Source organism: Oncorhynchus nerka, unplaced genomic scaffold (assembly GCF_034236695.1).
Source record: "Oncorhynchus nerka isolate Pitt River unplaced genomic scaffold, Oner_Uvic_2.0 unplaced_scaffold_1211, whole genome shotgun sequence".
In the NCBI taxonomy this organism is placed as follows: domain Eukaryota; kingdom Metazoa; phylum Chordata; class Actinopteri; order Salmoniformes; family Salmonidae; genus Oncorhynchus; species Oncorhynchus nerka.
The window spans coordinates 63,305-90,000 of NW_027040119.1; the positions used below are offsets into that span (position 1 = coordinate 63,305).

General features: G+C 46.9%; 1 protein-coding gene across 1 annotated transcript in view; it reads right to left on the bottom strand.

Annotated features, from left to right (window-relative positions):
* Window positions 1-10,194: 10,194 nt before the first annotated feature.
* clcn7 (chloride channel 7) overlaps window positions 10,195-26,696 on the bottom strand; it is a 46,553-nt gene continuing 30,051 nt past the window's right edge. The window contains exons 16-23 of the mRNA XM_065015922.1: window positions 26,203-26,254; window positions 24,054-24,181; window positions 18,209-18,294; window positions 17,883-18,015; window positions 17,652-17,711; window positions 17,065-17,241; window positions 16,383-16,463; window positions 10,195-10,563 (exon numbers count right to left, since the gene is read on the bottom strand). Coding sequence (XP_064871994.1) covers window positions 10,477-10,563; window positions 16,383-16,463; window positions 17,065-17,241; window positions 17,652-17,711; window positions 17,883-18,015; window positions 18,209-18,294; window positions 24,054-24,181; window positions 26,203-26,254 — 804 coding nt within the window. The 3' untranslated portion in view covers window positions 10,195-10,476. The remainder of the gene's footprint in view (window positions 10,564-16,382; window positions 16,464-17,064; window positions 17,242-17,651; window positions 17,712-17,882; window positions 18,016-18,208; window positions 18,295-24,053; window positions 24,182-26,202; window positions 26,255-26,696) is intronic.

Genomic DNA, 26,696 nt, shown 5'->3' on the forward strand with positions numbered 1-26,696 from the left:
TTCCTAAACGGAAATAAATTGTAGCTGATATCCTGGTAAAAAATACAAATGCATATATTCTTTTTTTACTTGGGGGGGAAATAGATAGAACCACTCAGAACAGGGAGTCCTCTAAAATGAATGTGATTAAACATTACGCGTAGACAAGACATTGTTACGGGTCGATAGTCAATAGTGTTTCCGCTGTCACTTCATGGTCTGGGACATTGGTTCTTATACTTTAAACTGTTAATGGCCTTCAAATGTAACTTTGTTTTGAAATATTTATTATTGTAGAGATTTATTGAGATGTGTTTTGTTTTACACTTTCTGCCGTCTATTAAATATGAACTACTTCCGTATTGACTTCAGATTGCTCTGTGCTGCTGAATGGTTTGTTGTCCTGTCTATTAAATATGAACTACTTCCGTATTGACTTCAGATTGCTCTGTGCTGCTGAATGGTTTGTTGTCCTGTCTATTAAATATGAACTACTTCCGTATTGACTTCAGATTGCTCTGTGCTGCTGAATGGTTTGTTGTCCTGTCTATTAAATATGAACTACTTCCGTATTGACTTCAGATTGCTCTGTGCTGCTGAATGGTTTGTTGTCCTGTCTATTAAATATGAACTACTTCCGTATTGACTTCAGATTGCTCTGTGCTGCTGAATGGTTTGTTGTCCTGTCTATTAAATATGAACTACTTCCGTATTGACTTCAGATTGCTCTGTGCTGCTGAATGGTTTGTTGTCCTTCTTGCCATTCTGCCAGCCCCTTGATTCATAGTGCAGTATAAAATGCTTTTGTCATCTGTTTTGCCTTGGTGTCTTAACCACATGGAGTAATGGCATGTGTAACCAAGAGAAAGTGGAGAAAGAACGAGAGTCAGAGATTCAATAACATGTGTAACCAAGAGAAAGTGGAGAGAGAACAAGAGTCAGAGATTCACTAACATGTGTAACCAAGAGAAAGTGGAGAGAGAGAGAACGAGAGTCAGAGATTCACTAACATGTGTAACCAAGAGAAAGTGGAGAGAGAACGAGAGTCAGAGATTCACTAACATGTGTAACCAAGAGAAAGTGGAGAGAGAACGAGAGTCAGAGATTCACTAACATGTGTAACCAAGAGAAAGTGGAGGGAGAGAGAAGGAGAGTCAGAGATTCACTAACATGTGTAACCAAGAGAAAGTGGAGGGAGAGAGAAGGAGAGTCAGAGATTCACTAACATGTGTAACCAAGAGAAAGTGGAGGGAGAGAGAAGGAGAGTCAGAGATTCACTAACATGTGTAACCAAGAGAAAGTGGAGGGAGAGAGAACGAGAGTCAGAGATTCACTAACATGTGTATCCAAGAGAAAGTGGAGGGAGAACGAGAGTCAGAGATTCACTAACATGTGTAACCAAGAGAAAGTGGAGGCAGAGAGAACGAGAGTCAGAGATTCACTAACATGTGTAACCAAGAGAAAGTGGAGGGAGAGAGAACGAGAGTCAGAGATTCACTAACATGTGTATCCAAGAGAAAGTGGAGGGAGAACGAGAGTCAGAGATTCACTAACATGTGTAACCAAGAGAAAGTGGAGGGAGAACGAGAGTCAGAGATTCACTAACATGTGTAACCAAGAGAAAGTGGAGGGAGAGAGAACGAGAGTCAGAGATTCACTAACATGTGTAACCAAGAGAAAGTGGAGGGAGAGAGAACGAGAGTCAGAGATTCACTAACATGTGTAACCAAGAGAAAGTGGAGGGAGAGAGAACGAGAGTCAGAGATTCACTAACATGTGTAACCAAGAGAAAGTGGAGGGAGAGAGAACGAGATTCAGAGATTCACTAACATGGGTAACCAAGAGAAAGTGGAGGGAGAACGAGAGTCAAAGATTCACTAACATGGGTAACCAAGAGAAAGTGGAGAGCGAACGAGAGTCAGAGATTCACTAACATGTGTAACAAAGAGAAAGTGGAGGGAGAGAGAAGGAGAGTCAGAGATTCACTAACATGTGTAACCAAGAGAAAGTGGAGGGAGAGAGAACGAGTCAGAGATTCACTAACATGTGTAACCACGAGAAAGTGGAGGGAGAACGAGAGTCAGAGATTCACTAACATGTGTAACCAAGAGAAAGTGGAGGGAGAGAGGAGAGTCAGAGATTCACTAACATGTGTAACCAAGAGAAAGTGGAGAGAGAGAGAACGAGAGTCAGAGATTCACTAACATGTGTAACCAAGAGAAAGTGGAGAGAGAGAGATCGAGAGTCAGAGATTCACTAACATGTGTAACCAAGAGAAAGTGGAGGGAGAGAGAACGAGTCAGAAATTCACTAACATGTGTAACCAAGAGAAAGTGGAGGGAGAGAGAACGAGAGTCAGAGATTCACTAACATGTGTAACCAAGAGAAAGTGGAGGGAGAGAGAACGAGAGTCAGAGATTCACTAACATGTGTAACCAAGAGAAAGTGGAGGGAGAGAGAACGAGAGTCAGAGATTCACTAACATGTGTAACCAAGAGAAAGTGGAGGGAGAGAGAACGAGTCAGAGATTCACTAACATGTGTAACCAAGAGAAAGTGGAGGCAGAGAGAACGAGAGTCAGAGATTCACTAACATGTGTAACCAAGAGAAAGTGGAGGGAGAGAGAACGAGAGTCAGAGATTCACTAACATGTGTAACCAAGAGAAAGTGGAGGGAGAGAGAACGAGAGTCAGAGATTCACTAACATGTGTAACCAAGAGAAAGTGGAGGCAGAGAGAACGAGAGTCAGAGATTCACTAACATGTGTAACCAAGAGAAAGTGGAGGGAGAGAGAACGAGAGTCAGAGATTCACTAACATGTGTAACCAAGAGAAAGTGGAGGGAGAGAGAACGAGTCAGAAATTCACTAACATGTGTAACCAAGAGAAAGTGGAGGGAGAGAGAACGAGTCAGAGATTCACTAACATGTGTAACCAAGAGAAAGTGGAGGGAGAGAGAACGAGAGTCAGAGATTCACTAACATGTGTAACCAAGAGAAAGTGGAGGGAGAGAGAACGAGAGTCAGAGATTCACTAACATGTGTAACCAAGAGAAAGTAGAGGGAGAACGAGAGTCAGAGATTCACTAACATGTGTAACCAAGAGAAAGTGGAGGGAGAGAGAACGAGTCAGAGATTCACTAACATGTGTAACCAAGAGAAAGTGGAGGCGAGAGAGAACCAAGAGAAAGTGGAGTCAGAGATTCACTAACATGTGTAACCAAGAGAAAGTGGAGGGAGAGAGAACGAGAGTCAGAGATTCACTAACATGTGTAACCAAGAGAAAGTGGAGGGAGAGAGAACACTAACATGAGAGAGATTCACTAACATGTGTAACCAAGAGAAAGTGGAGGGAGAGAGAACGAGAGTCAGAGATTCACTAACATGTGTAACCAAGAGAAAGTGGAGGGAGAGAGAACGAGAGTCAGAGATTCACTAACATGTGTAACCAAGAGAAAGTGGAGGGAGAGAGAACGAGAGTCAGAGATTCACTAACATGTGTAACATGTGTAACCAAGAGAAAGTGGAGGGAGAGAGAACGAGAGTCAGAGATTCACTAACATGTGTAACCAAGAGAAAGTGGAGGCAGAGAGAACGAGAGTCAGAGATTCACTAACATGTGTAACCAAGAGAAAGTGGAGGGAGAGAGAACGAGAGTCAGAGATTCACTAACATGTGTAACCAAGAGAAAGTGGAGGCAGAGAGAACGAGAGTCAGAGATTCACTAACATGTGTAACCAAGAGAAAGTGGAGGGAGAGAAAGAGTCAGAGATTCACTAACATGTGTAACCAAGAGAAAGTGGAGGGAGAGAGAACGAGAGTCAGAGATTCACTAACATGTGTAACCAAGAGAAAGTGGAGGGAGAGAGAACGAGAGTCAGAGATTCACTAACATGTGTAACCAAGAGAAAGTGGAGGGAGAACGAGAGAGATTCACTAACATGTGTAACCAAGAGTCAGAGATTCACTAACATGTGTAACCAAGAGAAAGTGGAGGGAGAGAGAACGAGAGTCAGAGATTCACTAACATGTGTAACCAAGAGAAAGTGGAGGGAGAGAGAACGAGAGTCAGAGATTCACTAACATGTGTAACCAAGAGAAAGTGGAGGCAGAGAGAACGAGAGTCAGAGATTCACTAACATGTGTAACCAAGAGAAAGTGGAGGCAGAGAGAACGAGAGTCAGAGATTCAATAACATGTGTAACCAAGAGAAAGTGGAGGGAGAGAGAACGAGAGTCAGAGATTCACTAACATGTGTAACCAAGAGAAAGTGGAGGCAGAGAGAACGAGAGTCAGAGATTCACTAACATGTGTAACCAAGAGAAAGTGGAGGGAGAGAGAACGAGAGTCAGAGATTCACTAACATGTGTAACCAAGAGAAAGTGGAGGCAGAGAGAACGAGAGTCAGAGATTCACTAACATGTGTAACCAAGAGAAAGTGGAGGCAGAGAGAACGAGAGTCAGAGATTCACTAACATGTGTAACCAAGAGAAAGTGGAGGCAGAGAGAACGAGAGTCAGAGATTCACTAACATGTGTAACCAAGAGAAAGTGGAGGGAGAGAGAACGAGAGTCAGAGATTCACTAACATGTGTAACCAAGAGAAAGTGGAGGCAGAGAGAACGAGAGTCAGAGATTCACTAACATGTGTAACCAAGAGAAAGTGGAGGGAGAGAGAACGAGAGTCAGAGATTCACTAACATGTGTAACCAAGAGAAAGTGGAGGGAGAGAGAACGAGAGTCAGAGATTCAACATGTCAGTGTGCAGTAAATCACCTGCTGTGTCCAACATGTAGAATATTGTCAAGACAATTTATACAAAAACAGGGGGGCCAATATTCGTTGGTCAGAGGCGACAGGACAGACACCCACTGCTCATCACAGTTGTCCTGGGACTCACAGCGGTCCGTGTTCTCTTTAAGAGACAACATGACTCAGATATTAATACATCACTTTATTAGTTCACAGAACGGGGGTTTTCAAATAGTTATAAAACAGGATCATCTTTACTGAACATCTAGAACTGTACAAAAAAACAAACAAAACAAAAAAAAGTAACAGACAGTAAACCTACTTCTGATCAGAGCAAAGGGTGCCAGAGCTCTATAACAAATTCCCTAAAACAAAAAAAGTAATAGGGTGCAGACAGTAAACCTATTCCCTCATAGTGCAACTTCTGATGAGCACACTATTCCCTACATAGTGCACTACTTCTGATCAGAGCCCTACATAGGGAATAGGGTGCCAGAGCTCTATAACACCCTATTCCCTACATAGTGCACTACTTCTGATCAGAGCAATACATAGGGAATAGGGTGCCAGAGCTCTATAACACCCTATTCCCTACATAGTGCACTACTTCTGATCAGAGCCCTACATAGGGAATAGGGTGCCATTTCAGATGCAGACTAAATCATCCAGTGACCGAAGACAAAGTGTCAAAACAAACAGAGGATTGAAAGAAGAAAGAAAGAAAAACAACAGATTTTAAATCATGTCTGAAAAATAACTAGAAAAAACAAGTTGATTCCACATGATCATCTGAGGGTTTGGGGTCAAATCATGGGGTCCAATCTGACCCTACAGCTGTTTGGAGTCAAACCAGGGGGTCCATCTGACCCTACAGCTGTTTGGAGTCAAACCAGGGGGTCCAATCTGACCCTACAGCTGTTTGGAGTCAAACCAGGGGGTCCAATCTGACCCTACAGCTGTTTGGAGTCAAACCAGGGGGTCCAATCTGACCCTACAGCTGTTTGGAGTCAAACCAGGGGGTCCAATCTGACCCTACAGCTGTTTGGAGTCAAACCAGGGGGTCCAACCCTATGGGTCTAAACCAGGGGTCCAATCTGACCCTACAGCTGTTTGGAGTCAAACCAGGGGTCCAATCTGACCCTACAGCTGTTTGGAGTCAAACCAGGGGGTCCAATCTGACCCTACAGCTGTTTGGAGTCAAACCAGGGGTCCGATCTGACCCTACAGCTGTTTGGTCAAACCAGGGGGTCCAATCTGAACCAGGGGGTCCAATCTGACCCTACAGCTGTTTGGAGTCAAACCAGGGGGTCCAATCTGACCCTACAGCTGTTTGGAGTCAAACCAGGGGGTCCGATCTGACCCTACAGCTGTTTGGAGTCAAACCAGGGGGTCCAATCTGACCCTACAGCTGTTTGGAGTCAAACCAGGGGTCCAATCTGACCCTACAGCTGTTTGGAGTCAAACCAGGGGGTCCAATCTGACCCTACAGCTGTTTGGAGTCAAACCAGGGGGTCCAATCTGACCCTACAGCTGTTTGGAGTCAAACCAGGGGTCCAATCTGACCCTACAGCTGTTTGGAGTCAAACCAGGGGGTCCAATCTGACCCTACAGCTGTTTGGAGTCAAACCAGGGGGTCCAATCTGACCCTACAGCTGTTTGGAGTCAAACCAGGGGGTCCAATCTGACCCTACAGCTGTTTGGAGTCAAACCAGGGGGTCCAATCTGACCCTACAGCTGTTTGGAGTCAAACCAGGGGTCCAATCTGACCCTACAGCTGTTTGGAGTCAAACCAGGGGGTCCAATCTGACCCTACAGCTGTTTGGAGTCAAACCAGGGGGTCCGATCTGACCCTACAGCTGTTTGGAGTCTAACCAGGGGGTCCAATCTGACCCTACAGCTGTTTGGAGTCTAACCAGGGGGTCCAATCTGACCCTACAGCTGTTTGGAGTCAAACCAGGGGGTCCAATCTGACCCTACAGCTGCAGGTTTTTGCTCCGACTCAACAGTAACAACTCATTGATCTAATCAACGTCTTTATTACATAACCTCTTATCAATCATTATTTATTTATGTCAGAGCGATCAGTTGAGTCAGGTTCTGGTAGCGCTTGGCTGGAACTAAAGCCGACACTAACAGCAGGTCGACCTGACGACACAAACCGAATCCCTCCTCTGTTTTACGTTCCCTACTTACTTCAGTCTGAGACTGACATCGCTGAAGTAGGTTTGTGGCGATGTCAAAATGAGGGCTGTTGTACCAAAACAAAGTCGTCATCAGCGATTGGATCATCTCTAACCAATCAGAGTATCAAAACAAAGTCGTCATCAGCGATTGGATCATCTCTAACCAATCAGAGTATCAAAACAAAGTCGTCTTCAGCGATGGGATCATCTCTAACCAATCAGAATGAAGCTACAGCCACACGTGTTCTGGCTCTGGTCCCAGAAACCGTCGGGTTGGACCAATCAGACGGTCTAGTATGGATTTCCATTCTAGAAATCATCGGGTAGCCAGGCGATACAGCAGACCTTTTTGTAGAGACGATTAGTCATCCCTGTTGGAAATGATCCAGCCGGGTTGCCAGGTTACACCAGCCCGTCTCCAGCTTCTACACAGACAGTCACAACAAACATATCTGGCATCCTGGCTAGTAAAGACTGACACACCAACAAATACAAACAGACCACCTGTATCCCAAATGACACCCTACTCCCTATAGAGTGCACTACTTTAGACCAGAGCCCCATGGCACCATATTCCCTATATAGTGCACTACTTTAGACCAGAGCCCCATGGCACCCTATTCCCTATATAGTGCACTACTTTAGACCCTGTCTGCATGTTGTCATTCAGATGGACTTGTGTTTTCACATCAGGGAAACAGTGTTGATTTTTGCATTGACAATGTACATGTCTATGTTTCTATAGCAGGAGGTCAGAGAGCAAAACATCTAGAGAGAGAAATACATAGACTGTGTCCCAAATGGTACCCTATGAGAGAGACAGAGAGACAGACCGAGAGGGAGAGAGAGAGACAGACCGAGAGGACAGACAGAGACAGGACCGAGAGGGAGAGAGACAGAGAGACAGACCGAGAGGGACAGACAGAGACAGAGGGAGACAGACAGAGAGAGGGAGACAGACAGACAGAGACAGACCGAGAGGGAGAGAGACAGACAGACCGAGAGGGAGAGAGAGAGACAGACCGAGAGGGAGAGAGAGAGACAGACAGACCGAGAGGGAGAGAGACGAGAGAGAGGGAGAGAGAGACAGACCGAGAGGGAGACAGAGAGACAGACCGAGAGGGAGACAGAGACAGACCGGGAGAGGGAGACAGAGAGACAGACCGAGAGGGAGACAGAGAGAGACAGACCGAGAGGGAGACCGAGAGGGAGAGAGAGAGACAGGCCGAGAGGGAGACCGAGAGGGAGAGACAGGCCGAGAGGGAGAGAGACAGACAGACCGAGAGGGAGAGAGACAGACAGACCGAGAGGGAGAGAGACAGACAGACCGAGAGGGAGAGAGACAGACAGACCGAGAGGGAGAGAGACAGACAGACCGAGAGGGAGAGAGACAGACAGACCGAGAGGGAGAGAGACAGACAGCGAGATATAGTGAACTATATAGGGTTCCATCTAGAACACAAGCAGAGTTCGTAACATCCCTATACAGGCAGTAGTATATACTGAGGGACCAGAGTAGGCCGATATACCTATACAGGCAGTAGTATATACTGAGGGACCAGAGTAGGCCGATATACCTATACAGGCAGTAGTATATACTGAGGGTCCAGAGTAGGCCGATATACCTATACAGGCAGTAGTATATACTGAGGGTCCAGAGTAGGCCGATACCATACCAGGGTATTTCAAAATACCCACGGTATAATTTTCCATATCGTAAAATGTTTAAAATAATTAAAATAATAATAATTTGAAATAGTGTCTTTGTGTGCACTTCTGGTAGTACCGTACACCCCAGTATGGTACAGAAACAGTATGGAAGTGTGGGTAGCGCCCAACCCGAGCCCAGAGGTTTCCCTGGTTAGGATATGTCAGGAGAAACCCCTGGCCATGTACATGTTGTATACACTGTCATAAATACCTTCATTTCAATCCCACAACCACTGTGTCCTGCTAGGAAAGCTACAGACCTCAACAACCCCCCCTAGTGGACGCAGACGACCACTGCAGTCCAACTGTCACCAGGAGCGATCAATGAATAACAATTCATTTCTATTCATTTCAATACATTCATTCTAATTCCACGTTGGGAAACCTCCGCAAAATACAAAACATACCTGCAAATTCTGACCTCGTGTCATTTCCTACTGAATGAAGTCTCCCACAGAAAACATGAATAAAAGGTCTGTGTAGTCTGTAGCTCAGCAGCCTCTCCCAGTGGGTCGACAGACTACTTTAAAACAAGTCTAGAATAAATAAAAGCTTCCTTCTTCTCCTTCATTTCACACAGTGCAAATCAGATTTATCAGCAGGCTTAACGTGTTGTGTCAGGGAGAGTCTTCATTAAAGCGCCAACAGGTATGATGCATTATAGCGCATCTATAGGAGCCCTTATAATGCATTATAGCACATCTATAGGAGCCTTATAATGCATTATAGCGCATCTATAGGAGCCCTTATAATGCATTATAGCGCATCTATAGGAGCCCTTATAATGCATTATAGCGCATCTATAAGAGCCCTTATAATGCATTATAGCATCTATAGGAGCCCTTATAATGCATTATAGCGCATCTATAGGAGCCCTTATAATGCATTATAGCGCATCTATAGGAGCCCTTATAATGCATTATAGCGCATCTATAGGAGCCCTTATAATGCATTATAGCGCATCTATAGGAGCCCTTATAATGCATTATAGCGCATCTATAGGAGCCCTTATAATGCATTATAGCATCTATAGGAGCCCTTATAATGCATTATAGCATCTATAGGAGCCCTTATAATGCATTATAGCATCTATAGGAGCCCTTATAATGCATTATAGCGCATCTATAGGAGCCCTTATAATGCATTATAGCGCATCTATAGGAGCCCTTATAATGCATTATAGCGCATCTATAGGAGCCCTTATAATGCATTATAGCGCATCTATAGGAGCCCTTATAATGCATTATAGCATCTATAGGAGCCCTTATAATGCATTATAGCATCTATAGGAGCCCTTATAATGCTTTGTAAACTCATGACGTCATAATGGCTTTCGATAAGGCCACTTAACAGACTCAAAACGGATGTCAGAAACGAGTCAGAATCATTATAAAACCACAGAAAGACAAGTCTTATAAAGCATTATAGCCTTGTTGAGAGAGAGAGAGACAGAGAGAGAGACAGAGAGAGAGACAGAGAGAGAGACAGAGAGAGAGACAGAGAGAGACACAGAGAGAGAGACACAGAGAGAGAGACGGAGAGAGAAGAGAAAGAGAGACAGAAGAGAGAGAGAGAGAGAAAGAGAAAGAGGGCGAGAGAGAGAGAGAGAGGGCGAGAGAGAGAGAGAGAGAGAGAGAGAGAGGCTGTAGTTGTTATGCTGTTATGTTGAAAGTCAAACGGACTGTTTTGGCATCGGTGATTGACAAGGACCCCTGACCTCTAACCCCGGGAGAATCAGAATGCATAGATTGGGGGGTCTCACAGGTAACTAGGCAACAGGTGACCAGTGTAGTCTCTCGGTCGTGTGTGTGTGTGTGTGTGTGTGTGTGTGGTAGTAATAATAGTAGGATGTGCATCATGTCTGAGCCAGTTGCATCTCCTCCAGTCCGTGTTTCCCCAGGTGGTAGCGAGCCAAGTCCTTCCTGGTCACCAGACCTACAACCTATAAAGAGAAGAGACAGGTTATAACTACAACCTATAGAGAGAAGAGACAGGTTATACCTACAACCTATAGAGAGAAGAACAGAGAACAGGTTAGATCACCAGTCCCAGGTGGTTTAACCACAACCTATAGACATTATCATCATCATTAGAAAACAGGGACTCAGTCCCAGGTGGTTTAAGGACACTATATAGGGAATAATACATTATCATCATCATTAGAAAACAGGGACTGGTCCCAGGTGGTTTAAGGACACTATATAGGGAATAATACATTATCATCATTAGAGAACAGGGACTGGTCCCAGGTGGTTTAAGGACACTATATAGGGAATACTACATTATCATTAGAGAACAGGGACTGGTCCCAGGTGGTTTAAGGACACTATATAGGGAATAATACATTATCATTAGAGAACAGGGACTGGTCCCAGGTGGTTTAAGGACACTATATAGGGAATAATACATTATCATTAGAGAACAGGGACTGGTCCCAGGTGGTTTAAGGACACTATAGGAGGGAATAATACATTATCATTAGAGAACAGGGACTGGTCCCAGGTGGTTTAAGGACACTATGTAGGGAATAATACATTATCATTATCATTAGGTGGTTTAGAACTATAGGGAATAATACATTATCATTAGAGAACAGGGACTCCCAGGTGGTTTAAGGACACTATATAGGGAATAATACATTATCATCATCATTAGAGAACAGGGACTGGTCCCAGGTGGTTTAAGGACACTATATAGGGAATAATACATTATCATTAGAGAACAGGGACTGGTCCCAGGTGGTTTAAGGACACTATATAGGGAATAATACATTATCATCATCATTAGAGAACAGGGACTGGTCCCAGGTGGTTTAAGGACACTATATAGGGAATACATATCATTATCATTAGAGAACAGGGACTGGTCCCAGGTGGTTTAAGGACACTATATAGGGAATAATACATTATCATCATCATTAGAGAACAGGGACTGGTCCCAGGTGGTTTAAGGACACTATATAGGGAATACTACATTATCATTAGAGAACAGGGACTGGTCCCAGGTGGTTTAAGGACACTATATAGGGAATAATACATTATCATTAGAGAACAGGGACTGGTCCCAGGTGGTTTAAGGACACTATATAGGGAATACTACATTATCATTAGAGAACAGGGACTGGTCCCAGGTGGTTTAAGGACACTATATAGGGAATACACATTATCATCATCATTAGAGAACAGGGACTGGTCCCAGGTGGTTTAAGGACACTATATAGGGAATAATACATTATCATAGAGAACAGGGACTGGTCCCAGGTGGTTTAAGGACACTATATAGGGAATAATTATCATTAGAGAACAGGGACTGGTCCCAGGTGGTTTAAGGACACTATGTAGGGAATACTACATTATCATTAGAGAACAGGGACTGGTCCCAGGTGGTTTAAGGACACTATATAGGGAATAATACATTATCATTAGAGAACAGGGACTGGTCCCAGGTGGTTTAAGGACACTATATAGGGAATAATACATTATCATTAGAGAACAGGGACTGGTCCCAGGTGGTTTAAGGACACTATGTAGGGAATACTACATTATCATTAGAGAACAGGGACTGGTCCCAGGTGGTTTAAGGACACTATATAGGGAATAATACATTATCATTAGAGAACAGGGACTGGTCCCAGGTGGTTTAAGGACACTAGATAGGGAATAATACATTATCATCATCATTAGAGAACAGGGACTGGTCCCAGGTGGTTTAAGGACACGATATAGGGAATAATGCATTATCATTAGAGAACAGGGACTGGTCCCAGGTGGTTTAAGGACACTATATAGGGAATAATACATTATCATCATCATTAGAGAACAGGGACTGGTCCCAGGTGGTTTAAGGACACTATATAGGGAATAATACATTATCATTAGAGAACAGGGACTGGTCCCAGGTGGTTTAAAACATAATGTAAACTTTCACTGCTATGCGGATGACACACAGCTGTACATTTCAATGAAACATGGTGAAGCCCCAAAATTGCCCTCGCTAGAAGCATGTGTTTCAGACATAAGGAAGTGGATGGCTGCAAACTTTCTACTATTAAACTCGGACAAAACAGAGATGCTTGTTCTAGGTCCCAAGAAACAAAGAGATCTTCTGTTGAATCTGACAATTAATCTTAATGGTTGTACAGTCGTCTCAAATAAAACTGTGAAGGACCTCGGCGTTACTCTGGACCCTGATCTCTCTTTTGAAGAACATATCAAGACCATTTCGAGGACAGCTTTTTTCCATCTACGTAACATTGCAAAAATCAGAAACTTTCTGTCCAAAAATGATGCAGAAAAATTAATCCATGCTTTTGTCACTTCTAGGTTAGACTACTGCAATGCTCTATTTTCCGGCTACCCGGATAAAGCACTAAATAAACTTCAGTTAGTGCTGAATACGGCTGCTAGAATCCTGACTAGAACCAAAAAATTTGATCATATTACTCCAGTGCTAGCCTCTCTACACTGGCTTCCTGTCAAAGCAAGGGCTGATTTCAAGGTTTTACTGCTAACCTACAAAGCATTACATGGGCTTGCTCCTACCTATCTCTCTGATTTGGTCCTGCCGTACATACCTACACGTACGCTACGGTCACAAGACGAGGCCTCCTAATTGTCCCTAGAATTTCTAAGCAAACAGCTGGAGGCAGGGCTTTCTCCTATAGAGCTCCATTTTTATGGAACGGTCTGCCTACCCATGTCAGAGACGCAGACTCGGTCTCAACCTTTAAGTCTTTACTGAAGACTCATCTCTTCAGTGGGTCATATGATTGAGTGTAGTCTGGCCCAGGAGTGGGAAGGTGAACGGAAAGGCTCTGGAGCAACGAACCGCCCTTGCTGTCTCTGCCTGGCCGATTCCCCTCTTTCCACTGGGATTCTCTGCCTCTACCCTGCTACGGGGCTGAGTCACTGGCTTACTGGGGCTCTCTCATGCCGTCCCTGGGGGTGCGTCACCTGGGTGGGTTGATTCACTGTTGTGGTCGGCCTGTCTGGGTTGGCGCCCCCCTTGGGTTGTGCCGTGGCGGAGATCTTTGTGGGCTATACTCGGCCTTGTCTCAGGATGGTAAGTTGGTGGTTGAAGATATCCCTCTAGTGGTGTGGGGGCTGTGCTTTGGCAAAGTGGGTGGGGTTATATCCTTCCTGTTTGGCCCTGTCCGGGGTGTCCTCGGATGGGGCCACAGTGTCTCCTGACCCCTCCTGTCTCAGCCTCCAGTATTTATGCTGCATTAGTTTATGTGTCGGGGGGCTAGGGTCAGTTTGTTATATCTGGAGTACTTCTCCTGTCCTATTCGGTGTCCTGTGTGAATCTAAGTGTGTGTTCTCTAATTCTCTCCTTCTCTCTTTCTTTCTCTCTCTCGGAGGACCTGAGCCCTAGGACCGTGCCCCAGGACTACCTGACATGATGACTCCTTGCTGTCCCCAGTCCACCTGACTGTGCTGCTGCTCCAGTTTCAACTGTTCTGCCTTATTATTATTCGACCATGCTGGTCATTTATGAACATTTGAACATCTTGGTCATGTTCTGTTATAATCTCTACCCGGCACAGCCAGAAGAGGACTGGCCACCCCACATAGCCTGGTTCCTCTCTAGGTTTCTTCCTAGGTTTTGGCCTTTCTAGGGAGTTTTTCCTAGCCACCGTGCTTTTACACCTGCATTGTTTGCTGTTTGGGGTTTTAGGCTGGGTTTCTGTACAGCACTTTGAGATATCAGCTGATGTACGAAGGGCTATATAAATAAATTTGATTTGATTTGATTTGATTTAAGGACACTATATAGGGAATACTACATTATCATTAGAGAACAGGGACTGGTCCCAGGTGGTTTAAGGACACTATATAGGGAATAATACATGATCATTATCATTAGAGAACAGGGACTGGTCCCAGGTGGTTTAAGGACACTATATAGGGAATAATACATTATCATTAGAGAACAGGGACTGGTCCCAGGTGGTTTAAGGACACTATATAGGGAATAATACATTATCATTAGAGAACAGGGACTGGTCCCAGGTGGTTTAAGGACACTATATAGGGAATAATACATTATCATTAGAGAACAGGGACTGGTCCCAGGTGGTTTAAGGACACTATATAGGGAATAATACATTATCATTAGAGAACAGGGACTGGTCCCAGGTGGTTTAAGGACACTATATAGGGAATAATACATTATCATTATCATTAGAGAACAGGGACTGGTCCCAGGTGGTTTAAGGACACTATATAGGGAATAATACATTATCATTATCATTAGAGAACAGGGACTGGTCCCAGGTGGTTTAAGGACACTATATAGGGAATAATACATTATCATTAGAGAACAGGGACTGGTCCCAGGTGGTTTAAGGACACTATATAGGGAATAATACATTATCATTAGAGAACAGGGACTGGTCCCAGGTGGTTTAAGGACACTATATAGGGAATACTACATTATCATTAGAGAACAGGGACTGGTCCCAGGTGGTTTAAGGACACTATGTAGGGAATACTACATTATCATTAGAGAACAGGGACTGGTCCCAGGTGGTTTAAGGACACTATGTAGGGAATACTACATTATCATTAGAGAACAGGGACTGGTCCCAGGTGGTTTAAGGACACTATGTAGGGAATACTACATTATCATTAGAGAACAGGGACTGGTCCCAGGTGGTTTAAGGACACTATGTAGGGAATACTACATTATCATTAGAGAACAGGGACTGGTCCCAGGTGGTTTAAGGACACTATGTAGGGAATACTACATTATCATTAGAGAACAGGGACTGGTCCCAGGTGGTTTAAGGACACTATATAGGGAATACTACATTATCATTAGAGAACAGGGACTGGTCCCAGGTGGTTTAAGGACACTATGTAGGGAATACTACATTATCATTAGAGAACAGGGACTGGTCCCAGGTGGTTTAAGGACACTATGTAGGGAATAATACATTATCATTAGAGAACAGGGACTGGTCCCAGGTGGTTTAAGGACACTATGTAGGGAATAATACATTATCATTAGAGAACAGGGACTGGTCCCAGGTGGTTTAAGGACACTATGTAGGGAATAGGACATCATTTGTAGAAAAATGTATTCTGAAAAAAATATTGAATATATGCTATTAACACATAGAACATCTATATAGTTGAACCTATACACACCAGCTCATATATATACACATATATTATCACACACACACAGTACCGTAGGTGTACACACACACAGTACCGTAGGGGTACACACACACACACACACACACACAGTACCGTAGGTGTACACACACACACACAGTACCGTAGGGGTACACACACACACACACAGTACCGTAGGTGTACACACACAAACACACACACACACACACACACACAGTACCGTAGGTGTACACACACACACACAGAGTACCGTAGGGGTACATACACACACACACACACACACACACACACGCAGTACCGTAGGGGTACACACACGCAGTACCGTAGGGGTACACACACACAGTACCGTAGGGGTAAACACACACAGCACCGTAGGGGTACACACACACAGCACCGTAGGGGTACACACACACAGCACCGTAGGGGTACACACACACAGTACCGTAGGGGTAAACACACACAGTACCGTAGGGGTACACACACACAGCACCGTAGGGGTACACACACACAGCACCGTAGGGGTACACACACACAGTACCGTAGGGGTAAACACACACAGTACCGTAGGGGTAAACACACACAGTACCGTAGGGGTACACACACACACACAGTAACTCACCCTGTTCTCGCTGTCCACTACGACCAGGTGCCTGAGACCCAGAGCTCTGAACAACTTAAACACACGAGGAAGAGACGTCTCCTGTTGGGGGAGAGAGAGAGAGTGAGAGGGGGTGTGTGGTTCCTGTAAGGTCCCTCAGTGAATTACAAACACAGATTCAACCATAAAGACCAGGGAGGTTTTACACTGCCTCACAAAGGGCTCCTATTGGTCGACAGGGTTGCTAGGTTACTTTCTAAATGTGTTACTCCACAACCCCTAGATGGGTCAACATTTAAAAAGCAGACATTGAATATCCTTTTGAACATGGTGAAGTTATTAATTACACTTTGGATGGTGTATCAATACACCCAAATCACTACAAAGATACAGGCGTCCTTCCTAACTCAGTTGCCGGAGAGGAAGGAAACCACTCAGGGATTTCACCATGAGGCCAATGGTGACTTTAAAACAGTTACAGAGTTTAATGGCTGTGACAGGAGAACACTGAGGATGGATCAACTACATTGTAGATGGATCAACAACATTATAGTTACTCCACAATACTAACCTAACTGACAGAGTTTAATGGCTGTGACAGGAGATAACATTGTAGTTTTCACTTTGTCATTATTGGGGTATTGTGTGTAACAACAAAATGTGGAATTCATCAAGGAGTCCTTTCCGAAGGCACAGTATATACCTGTGGTACGGTGTAGGGTGTAGGGTTCATGAACTCTGTCAGGTCCATCATGCACTCCCTCTCATCCTGGGAGACGTGGATACTCTGGATGGGGGGGAAGCGAGGGTAGGCATCCCTAAAGTCCTTCAGCTGTAGCTTCCTCTGGGTCAACCTGGACCGAGCCAGCTCTACAAACACCTGGACAGAGACAGAGGAGACAGAGAGACAGAGAGAGACAGAGAGACAGAGAGAGAGAGACAGAGAGACATAGACACAGAGAGAGAGAGGGAGAGAGGGAGAGAGACAGAGACAGAGAGACAGAGAGAGAGGAGAGAAAGAGAGAGGAGAGAAAGAGGAGAGAAAGAGAGAGGAGAGAGAGAGGAGAGAAAGAGAGAGGAGAGAGAGAGAGAGGAGAGACAGAGACAGAGAGACAGAGAGACAGAGACAGAGAGAGAGAGAGAGACAGAGAGACAGAGAGAGAGAGAGAGAGAGAGAGAGAGGAGAGAGAGAGGAGAGAGAGGAGAGAGAAAGAGAATGTGAGAGAGATTAATACAGAGACAGGACAGACAGATCGACAGGACAGGACAGACACCTAGAGCTTCTCTCACCTTGTGTTTGAGCAGAACAATGAGCTGAGAACGAAGGATGAGTCCACAGATCTTCCCCAGCTGAGGAGAGGATGAAGGGATGAAGGGATGAGTGAAAGAGAAGACAGAAAGCAAGGATGAATGAAAGAAGGAGGAGTCATAGACTGTTCAGAGATAATCAACTTTCTCAGCCAATTAGAAGTCAAGCCCAACTATAAGAAATTAATGGCCTTCGGGCAGAGCTTTCCATACATCGTCGCTAGCGGCGACCGGCACGACGACAGGGAAACCGTTGTGATTGGTGGAGGTGTTGCTAAGGACGTCCACGATGGTGCCAACCTTTTCTATACGGTTAAAACAGGTGACTGGGGCACCCATCACCTCCCTGAGAGAGGGGAAGGATGGAGGGAGGGTGATATCGATAGAGAGAGAGGGGGAGATTTAGAGAGAGAGAAAAAGGAGAGTAGTGAGGTCAGAGGGTCAACTGGTAGTTAAGCCAATGGGTAACGGGCTAATCGGCCAGTAAGCCAATAGGAGAAGGGCTTACTCAGCAGTCGGCCAATGAGAGAGTGGCTTACCTGGCTGTTAGCCAGTGGGAGGTGGCAGGGGCCTCCAAGTGCAGGAAGGGAACACTCTGCAGCTTGATGTGGATGTCATACAGACCCTGAGGAACAACCAGAGGGATTATACTACACAGACTGATCCTCAGAACAACCAGATGGATTACTACACAGACTGAACCTCTGAACAACCAGATGGATTACTACACAGACTGAACCTCAGAACAACCAGATGGATTACTACACAGAGACTGAACCTCAGAACAACCAGATGGATTACTACACAGACTGAACCTCAGAACAACCAGATGGATTACTACACAGACAACCTCAGAACGACCCTGAGGAACAACCAGATGGATTACTACACAGACTGACCCTCAGAACGACCCTTAGGAACAACCAGATGGATTACTACACAGACTGAACCTCAGAACAACCAGATGGATTACTACACAGACTGAACCTCAGAACAACCAGATGGATTACTACACAGGCTGAACCTCAGAACAACCAGAGGGATTACTACACAGACTGAACCTCAGAACAACCAGATGGATTACTACACAGACTGAACCTCAGAACAACCAGATGGATTACTACACAGACTGAACCTCAGAACAACCAGAGGGATTACTACACAGACTGAACCTCAGAACAACCAGATGGATTACTACACAGACTGAACCTCAGAATGACCAGATGGATTACTACACAGACTGAACCTCAGAACGACAAACAATCAACTGAGACTTCCGTTGCCACGAGCAACACCACAGATACTGAGATGAGATGCAACACTTCACTCTCACACAGCCTCAGTGGGCAGGGCAGTCTCACACAGTCTCACACAGTCTCACACAGTCTCAGTGGGCAGGGCAGTCGCACACAGTCTCAGTGGGCAGGGCAGTCTCACACAGTCTCACACAGTCTCAGTGGGCAGGGCACTGTCACACAGTCTCCCACAGTCGCACACAGTCTCAGTGGGCAGGGCAGTCTCACACAGTCTCACACAGTCTCAGTGGGCAGGGCAGTCGCACACAGTCTCAGTGGGCAGGGCAGTCTCACACAGTCTCACACAGTCTCAGTGGGAAGGGCACTCTAACACAGTCTCACACAGTCTCAGTGGGCAGGGCACTGTCACACAGTCTCCCACAGTCGCACACAGTCTCAGTGGGCAGGGCAGTCTCACACAGTCTCACACAGTCTCAGTGGGCAGGGCAGTCTCACACAGTCTCAGTGGGAAGGGCACTCTAACACAGTCTCATAGTCTCAGTGGGCACTGTCCCACAGTCTCAGTGGGCAGGGCACTGTCCCACAGTCTCAGTGGGCAGGGCACTGTCCCACAGTCTCAGTGGGCAGGGCACTGTCCCACAGTCTCACAGTCTCAGTGGGCAGGGCACTGTCCCACAGTCTCACAGTCTCAGTGGGCAGGGCACTGTCCCACAGTCTCACAGTCTCAGTGGGCAGGGCACTGTCCCACAGTCTCACACAGTCTCAGTGGGCAGGGCACTGTACCACAGTCTCACACAGTCTCACACAGTCGCACACAGTCTCAGTGGGCAGGGCAGTCTCACACAGTCTCACACAGTCTCAGTGGGCAGGGCACTGTCACACAGTCTCACACAGTCTCAGTGGGCAGGACACTGTCACACAGTCTCACACAGTCTCACACAGTCTCAGTGGGCAGGGCAGTCTCACACAGTCTCACACAGTCTCAGTGGGCAGGGCAGTCTCACACAGTCTCACACAGTCTCAGTGGGAAGGGCAGTCTCACACAGTCTCACACAGTCTCAGTGGGAAGGGCACTCTAACACAGTCTCATAGTCTCAGTGGGCAGGGCACTGTCACACAGTCTCACACAGTCTCAGTGGGCAGGGCAGTCTCACACAGTCTCAGTGGGCAGGGCACTGTCCCACAGTCTCACACAGTCTCAGTGGGCAGGGCAGTCTCACACAGTCTCACACAGTCTCAGTGGGCAGGGCAGTCTCACACAGTCTCACACAGTCTCAGTGGGCAGGGCAGTCTCACACAGTCTCACACAGTCTCAGTGGGCAGGGCAGTCTCACACAGTCTCAGTGGGAAGGGCACTCTAACACAGTCTCATAGTCTCAGTGGGCACTGTCCCACAGTCTCAGTGGGCAGGGCACTGTCCCACAGTCTCAGTGGGCAGGGCACTGTCCCACAGTCTCAGTGGGCAGGGCACTGTCCCACAGTCTCAGTGGGCAGGGCACTGTCCCACAGTCTCACAGTCTCAGTGGGCAGGGCACTGTCCCACAGTCTCACAGTCTCAGTGGGCAGGGCACTGTCCCACAGTCTCACACAGTCTCAGTGGGCAGGGCACTGTACCACAGTCTCACACAGTCTCACACAGTCGCACACAGTCTCAATGGGCAGGGCAGTCTCACACAGTCTCACACAGTCTCAGTGGGCAGGGCACTGTCACACAGTCTCACACAGTCTCACACAGTCTCACACAGTCTCAGTGGGCAGGACACTGTCACACAGTCTCACACAGTCTCACACAGTCTCACACAGTCTCAGTGGGCAGGGCAGTCTCACACAGTCTCACACAGTCTCAGTGGGAAGGGCACTCTAACACAGTCTCATAGTCTCAGTGGGCAGGGCACTGTCCCACAGTCTCACACAGTCTCAGTGGGAAGGGCACTCTAACACAGTCTCATAGTCTCAGTGGGCAGGGCACTGTCACACAGTCTCACACAGTCTCAGTGGGCAGGGCAGTCTCACACAGTCTCAGTGGGCAGGGCACTGTCCCACAGTCTCACACAGTCTCAGTGGGCAGGGCACTGTCCCACAGTCTCACACAGTCTCAGTGTGCAGGGCACTGTCCCACAGTCTCACACAGTCTCAGTGTGCAGGGCACTGTCCCACAGTCTCCCACAGTCTCCCACAGTCTCACACAGTCTCACACAGTCTCACACAGTCTCAGTGGGCAGGGCAGTCTCACACAGTCTCACACAGTCTCAGTGGACAGGGCAGTCTCACACAGTCTCAGTGGGCAGGGCAGTCTCACACAGTCTCAGTGGGCAGGGCACTGTCCCACAGTCTCAGTGGGCAGGGCACTGTCCCACAGTCTCAGTGGGCAGGGCACTGTCACACAGTCTCAGTGGGCAGGGCACTGTCCCACAGTCTCAGTGGGCAGGGCAGTCTCACACAGTCTCACACAGTCTCAGTGGGAAGGGCACTCTAACACAGTCTCATAGTCTCAGTGGGCAGGGCACTCTAACACAGTCTCATAGTCTCAGTGGTCAGGGCACTGTCACACAGTCTCACACAGTCTCAGTGGGCAGGGCACTGTCACACAGTCTCACACAGTCTCAGTGGGCAGGGCACTGTCCCACAGTCTCACACAGTCTCAGTGGGCAGGGCACTGTCCCACAGTCTCACACAGTCTCAGTGGGCAGGGCACGGTCCCACAGTCTCACACAGTCTCAGTGGGCAGGGCACTGTCCCACAGTCTCACACAGTCTCAGTGGGCAGGGCACTGTCCCACATTCTCACACAGTCTCAGTGGGCAGGGCACGGTCCCACAGTCTCACACAGTCTCAGTGGGCAGGGCACTGTCCCACAGTCTCACACAGTCTCAGTGGGCAGGGCACTGTCCCACAGTCTCACACAGTCTCACACAGTCTCACACAGTCTCAGTGGGCAGGGCAGTCTCACACAGTCTCACACAGTCTCAGTGGACAGGGCACTGTTCCACAGTCTCACACAGTCTCAGTGTGCAGGGCACTGTCCCACAGTCTCCCACAGTCTCAGTGGGCAGGGCACTGTCCCACAGTCTCACACAGTCTCAGTGGGCAGGGCACTGTCCCACAGTCTCACACAGTCTCACACAGTCTCAGTGGGCAGGGCACTGTCCCACAGTCTCACACAGTCTCAGTGGGCAGGGCACTGTCCCACAGTCTCACACAGTCTCAGTGGGCAGGGCACGGTCCCACAGTCTCACACAGTCTCAGTGGGCAGGGCACTGTCCCACAGTCTCACACAGTCTCAGTGGGCAGGGCACTGTCCCACAGTCTCACACAGTCTCACACAGTCTCACACAGTCTCAGTGGGCAGGGCAGTCTCACACAGTCTCACACAGTCTCAGTGGACAGGGCACTGTTCCACAGTCTCACACAGTCTCAGTGTGCAGGGCACTGTCCCACAGTCTCCCACAGTCTCAGTGGGCAGGGCACTGTCCCACAGTCTCACACAGTCTCAGTGGGCAGGGCACTGTCCCACAGTCTCACACAGTCTCACACAGTCTCAGTGGGCAGGGCACTGTCCCACAGTCTCACACAGTCTCAGTGGGCAGGGCACTGTCCCACAGTCTCACACAGTCTCAGTGGGCAGGGCACTGTCCCACAGTCTCACACAATCTCAGTGTGCAGGGCACTGTCCCACAGTCTCACACAGTCTCACACAGTCTCACACAGTCTCAGTGGGCAGGGCAGTCTCACACAGTCTCACACAGTCTCAGTGGACAGGGCACTGTTCCACAGTCTCACACAGTCTCAGTGTGCAGGGCACTGTCCCACAGTCTCCCACAGTCTCAGTGGGCAGGGCACTGTCCCACAGTCTCACACAGTCTCAGTGGGCAGGGCACTGTCCCACAGTCTCACACAGTCTCACACAGTCTCAGTGGGCAGGGCACTGTCCCACAGTCTCACACAGTCTCAGTGGGCAGGGCACTGTCCCACAGTCTCCCACAGTCTCAGTGCATGTGCATGAAGAGCTTCAGGCTGCTACTACGTGGTAGCTACGTCACCAAGACAACGGAGGAGTTTGGCCCCACCCTTAAACCCTCTTCATTGACAGGATTGGTAGCTACGTCACCAAGACAACGGAGGAGTTTGGCCCCACCCTTAAACCCTCTTCATTGACAGGATTGGTAGCTACGTCACCAAGACAACGGAGGAGTTTGGCCCCACCCTTAAACCCTCTTCATTGACAGGATTGGTAGCTACGTCACCAAGACAACGGAGGAGTTTGGCCCCACCCTTCAACCCTCTTCATTGACAGGATTGGTAGCTACGTCACCAAGACAACGGAGGAGTTTGGCCCCACCCTTCAACCCTCTTCATTGACAGGATTGGTAGCTACGTCACCAAGACAACGGAGGAGTTTGGCCCCACCCTTCAACCCTCTTCATTGACAGGATTGGTAGCTACGTCACCAAGACAACGGAGGAGTTTGGCCCCACCCTTCAACCCTCTTCATTGACAGGATTGGTAGCTACGTCACCAAGACAACGGAGGAGTTTGGCCCCACCCTTCAACCCTCTTCATTGACAGGATATTGCCGTTAACGTAAATCCACAGTCGCTACATCCATTCTGGGATTTATAGACCAATAATAAATACTTATTGATTGTTCTAGAAAATAACTGACATCATGAGCTGATATTAATTGAACTGTTGTAACCCCATTCAGAACCAAAGGATAAGCTACAGTCGTGTAATATCTGTAAACATAAACATTGTACATTTTTTTAAATTTTATTCAACCAGGCAGGGTCAGTTAAGAACAAATTCTTATTTTCAATGACGGCCTAGGAACAGTGGGTTAACTGCCTTGTTTAGGGGCAGAACGACAGATTTGTACCTTGTCAGCTCGGGGGTTTGAACTTGCAACCTTCCGGTTGCTAGTCCAACGCTCTAACCACTAGGCTACCCTGCCGCCCCCATCCTTTACATACCCTTTGGAGGGTAACTCCTTGCATCGATAGTTGCGTCTATGAATTTAACAGTGGTAACATGTCTTCAGGCCAAGACAGTGACGGGGGAGCCTTGTTTTTGGTCCACTACGGATGGCCTCATTAAGTCAGTATAGTATATTATATGTGCCTCAGACTCACCTCCACAAAGTAGTCCCCTACTACCTTGGCCGTCAACAGCACCAACATGATGGGGAGACCGTACGTCACGTTTCCTGTTGCTTCCACCATGATGACTGTTAAACTGAGAGTCATCCTCACGATGCCCCCTAGAGGAGAGGAGGAGACATTACATTACTTATTATTAATACAGTATATACAGTCGTGAGAGTCATCCTCACTATGCCCCCTAGAGGAGAGGACGAGACATTACATTACTTATTATTAATACAGTATATACAGTCGTGAGAGTCATCCTCACTATGCCCCCTAGAGGAGAGGAGGAGACATTACATTACTTATTATTAAAACAGTATATACGGTCGTGAGTCATCCTCACTATGCCCCCTAGAGGAGAGGAGGAGACATTACATTACTTATTATTAATACAGTATATACAGTCGTGAGAGTCATCCTCACTATGCCCCCTAGAGGAGGACGAGACATTACATTACTTATTATTAATACAGAACGTACAGTCATGGCCAAAAGTTTTGAGAATGACACGAATATTCATTTTCACAAAGTCTGCTGCCTCAGATGGTATGATGGCAATTTGCATATACTCCAGAATGTTATGAAGAGTGATCAGATTAATTGCAAAGTCCCTCTTTGCCATGCAAATGAACTGAATCCCCCCCCCAAAAAACATTTCCACTGCATTTCAGCCCTGCCACAAAAGGACCAGCTGACATCATGTCAGTGATTCTCTCGTTAACACAGGTGTGAGTGTTGACGAGGACAAGGCTGGAGATCACTCTGTCATGCTGATTGAGTTCGAATAACAGACTGGAAGCTTCAAAAGGAGGGTGGTGCTTGGAATCATTGTTCTTCCTCTGTCAACCATGGTTACCTGCAAGGAAACAAGTGCCGTCATCATTGCTTTGCACAAAAAGGGCTTCAAAGGCCAACCATTTATCAGATCATCAAGAACTTCAAGGAGAGAGGTTCAATTGATGTGAAGAAGGCTTCAGGGCGCCCAAGAAAGTCCAGCAAACACCAGGACCGTCTCCTAAAGTTGATTCAGCTGCGGGATCGGGGCACCACCAGTACAGAGCTTGCTCAGGAATGGCAGCAGACAGGTGTGAGTTCATCTGCAAACGCACAGTGAGGCGAAGACTTTTGGAGGATGGCCTGGTGTCAAGAAGGGCAGCAAAGAAGCCACTTCTCTCCAGGAAAAACATCAGGGACACACTGATATTCTGCAAAAGGTACAGGGATTGGACTGCTGAGGACTGGGGTAAAGTCATTTCCTCTGATGAATCCCCTTTCTGATTGTTTGGGGCATCTGGAAAAAAGCTTGTCCGGAGAAGACAAGGTGAGCACTACCATCAGTCCTGTGTCATGCCAACAGTAAAGCATCCTGAGACCATTCATGTGTGGGGTTGCTTCTCAGCCAAGGGAGACAAACAAAAACAGACACATTCTGACAAACTCCAAGCATTGATGATGCAATAATGGGCTGCCATCAGTCAGGATGTGGCCCAGAAGTTAATTGACAACATGCCAGGGCGGAGTGCAGAGGTCTTGAAAAAGAAGGGTCAACACTGCAAATATTAACTCTTTGCATCAACTTCATGTAATTGTCAATAAAAGCTTTTGACACTTATGAAATGCTTGTAATTATACTTCACTATTCCATAGTAACATCTGACAAAAATATCTAAAGACAATGAAGCAGCAAACTTGGAAATTTATATTTATGTCATTCTCAAAACTTTTGGCTAAGACTGAACATACACATTATACAGTATATATATATATATATATACACACTATATCTACTACTAACTCTATTACAATTACATCATGACTTAAATTGAGTCATTCTCACTATGCCCCCTTCTGGACAGGAGAAGGTATTGCATTATTATATTAAAATGCATGAAGACAAATCAGGTAAACAGTCAGAGTGACATCTCTAAACCAGACTGATAGGAATGATACTATCAGGTAAAGAGTCAGTGTGACATCTCTACACCAGAGGAAGGACCCCAGGAATGACACTATCAGGTAAACAGTCAGAGTGACATCTCTAAACCAGAGGAAGGACCCCAGGAATGATACTATCAGGTAAACAGTCAGTGTGACATCTCTAAACCAGAGGAAGGACCCCAGGAATGACACTCACCCAGTTGTGCTGCAGCTCCCATTAAAGCATACTTCCCTGGAACGGCCCAAACCTGAGAAAGAGAGCGACACACAGACATTATTGACACCAATCTGGCCAGTGTACGATGCTCTGTCTGTGTTTGTCAAAGCAGCTGTTGAAGAGCAGCAGGCCCCCACCAAGTGTTCACAGAGAGCACTACGGAGTTCAGACCAGAGAGCACTACGGGGTTCAGACCAGAGAGCACTACGGAGTTCAGACCAGAGAGCACTACGGAGTTCAGACCAGAGAGCACTACGGAGTTCAGACCAGAGAGCACTACGGAGTTCAGACCAGAGAGCACTACGGAGTTCAGACCAGAGAGCACTACGGAGTTCAGACCAGAGAGCACTACGGAGTTCAGACCAGAGAGCACTACGGGGTTTAGACCAGAGAACACTACGGAGTTCAGACCAGAGAGCACTACGGAGTTCAGACCAGAGAGCACTACGGAGTTCAGACCAGAGAGCACTACG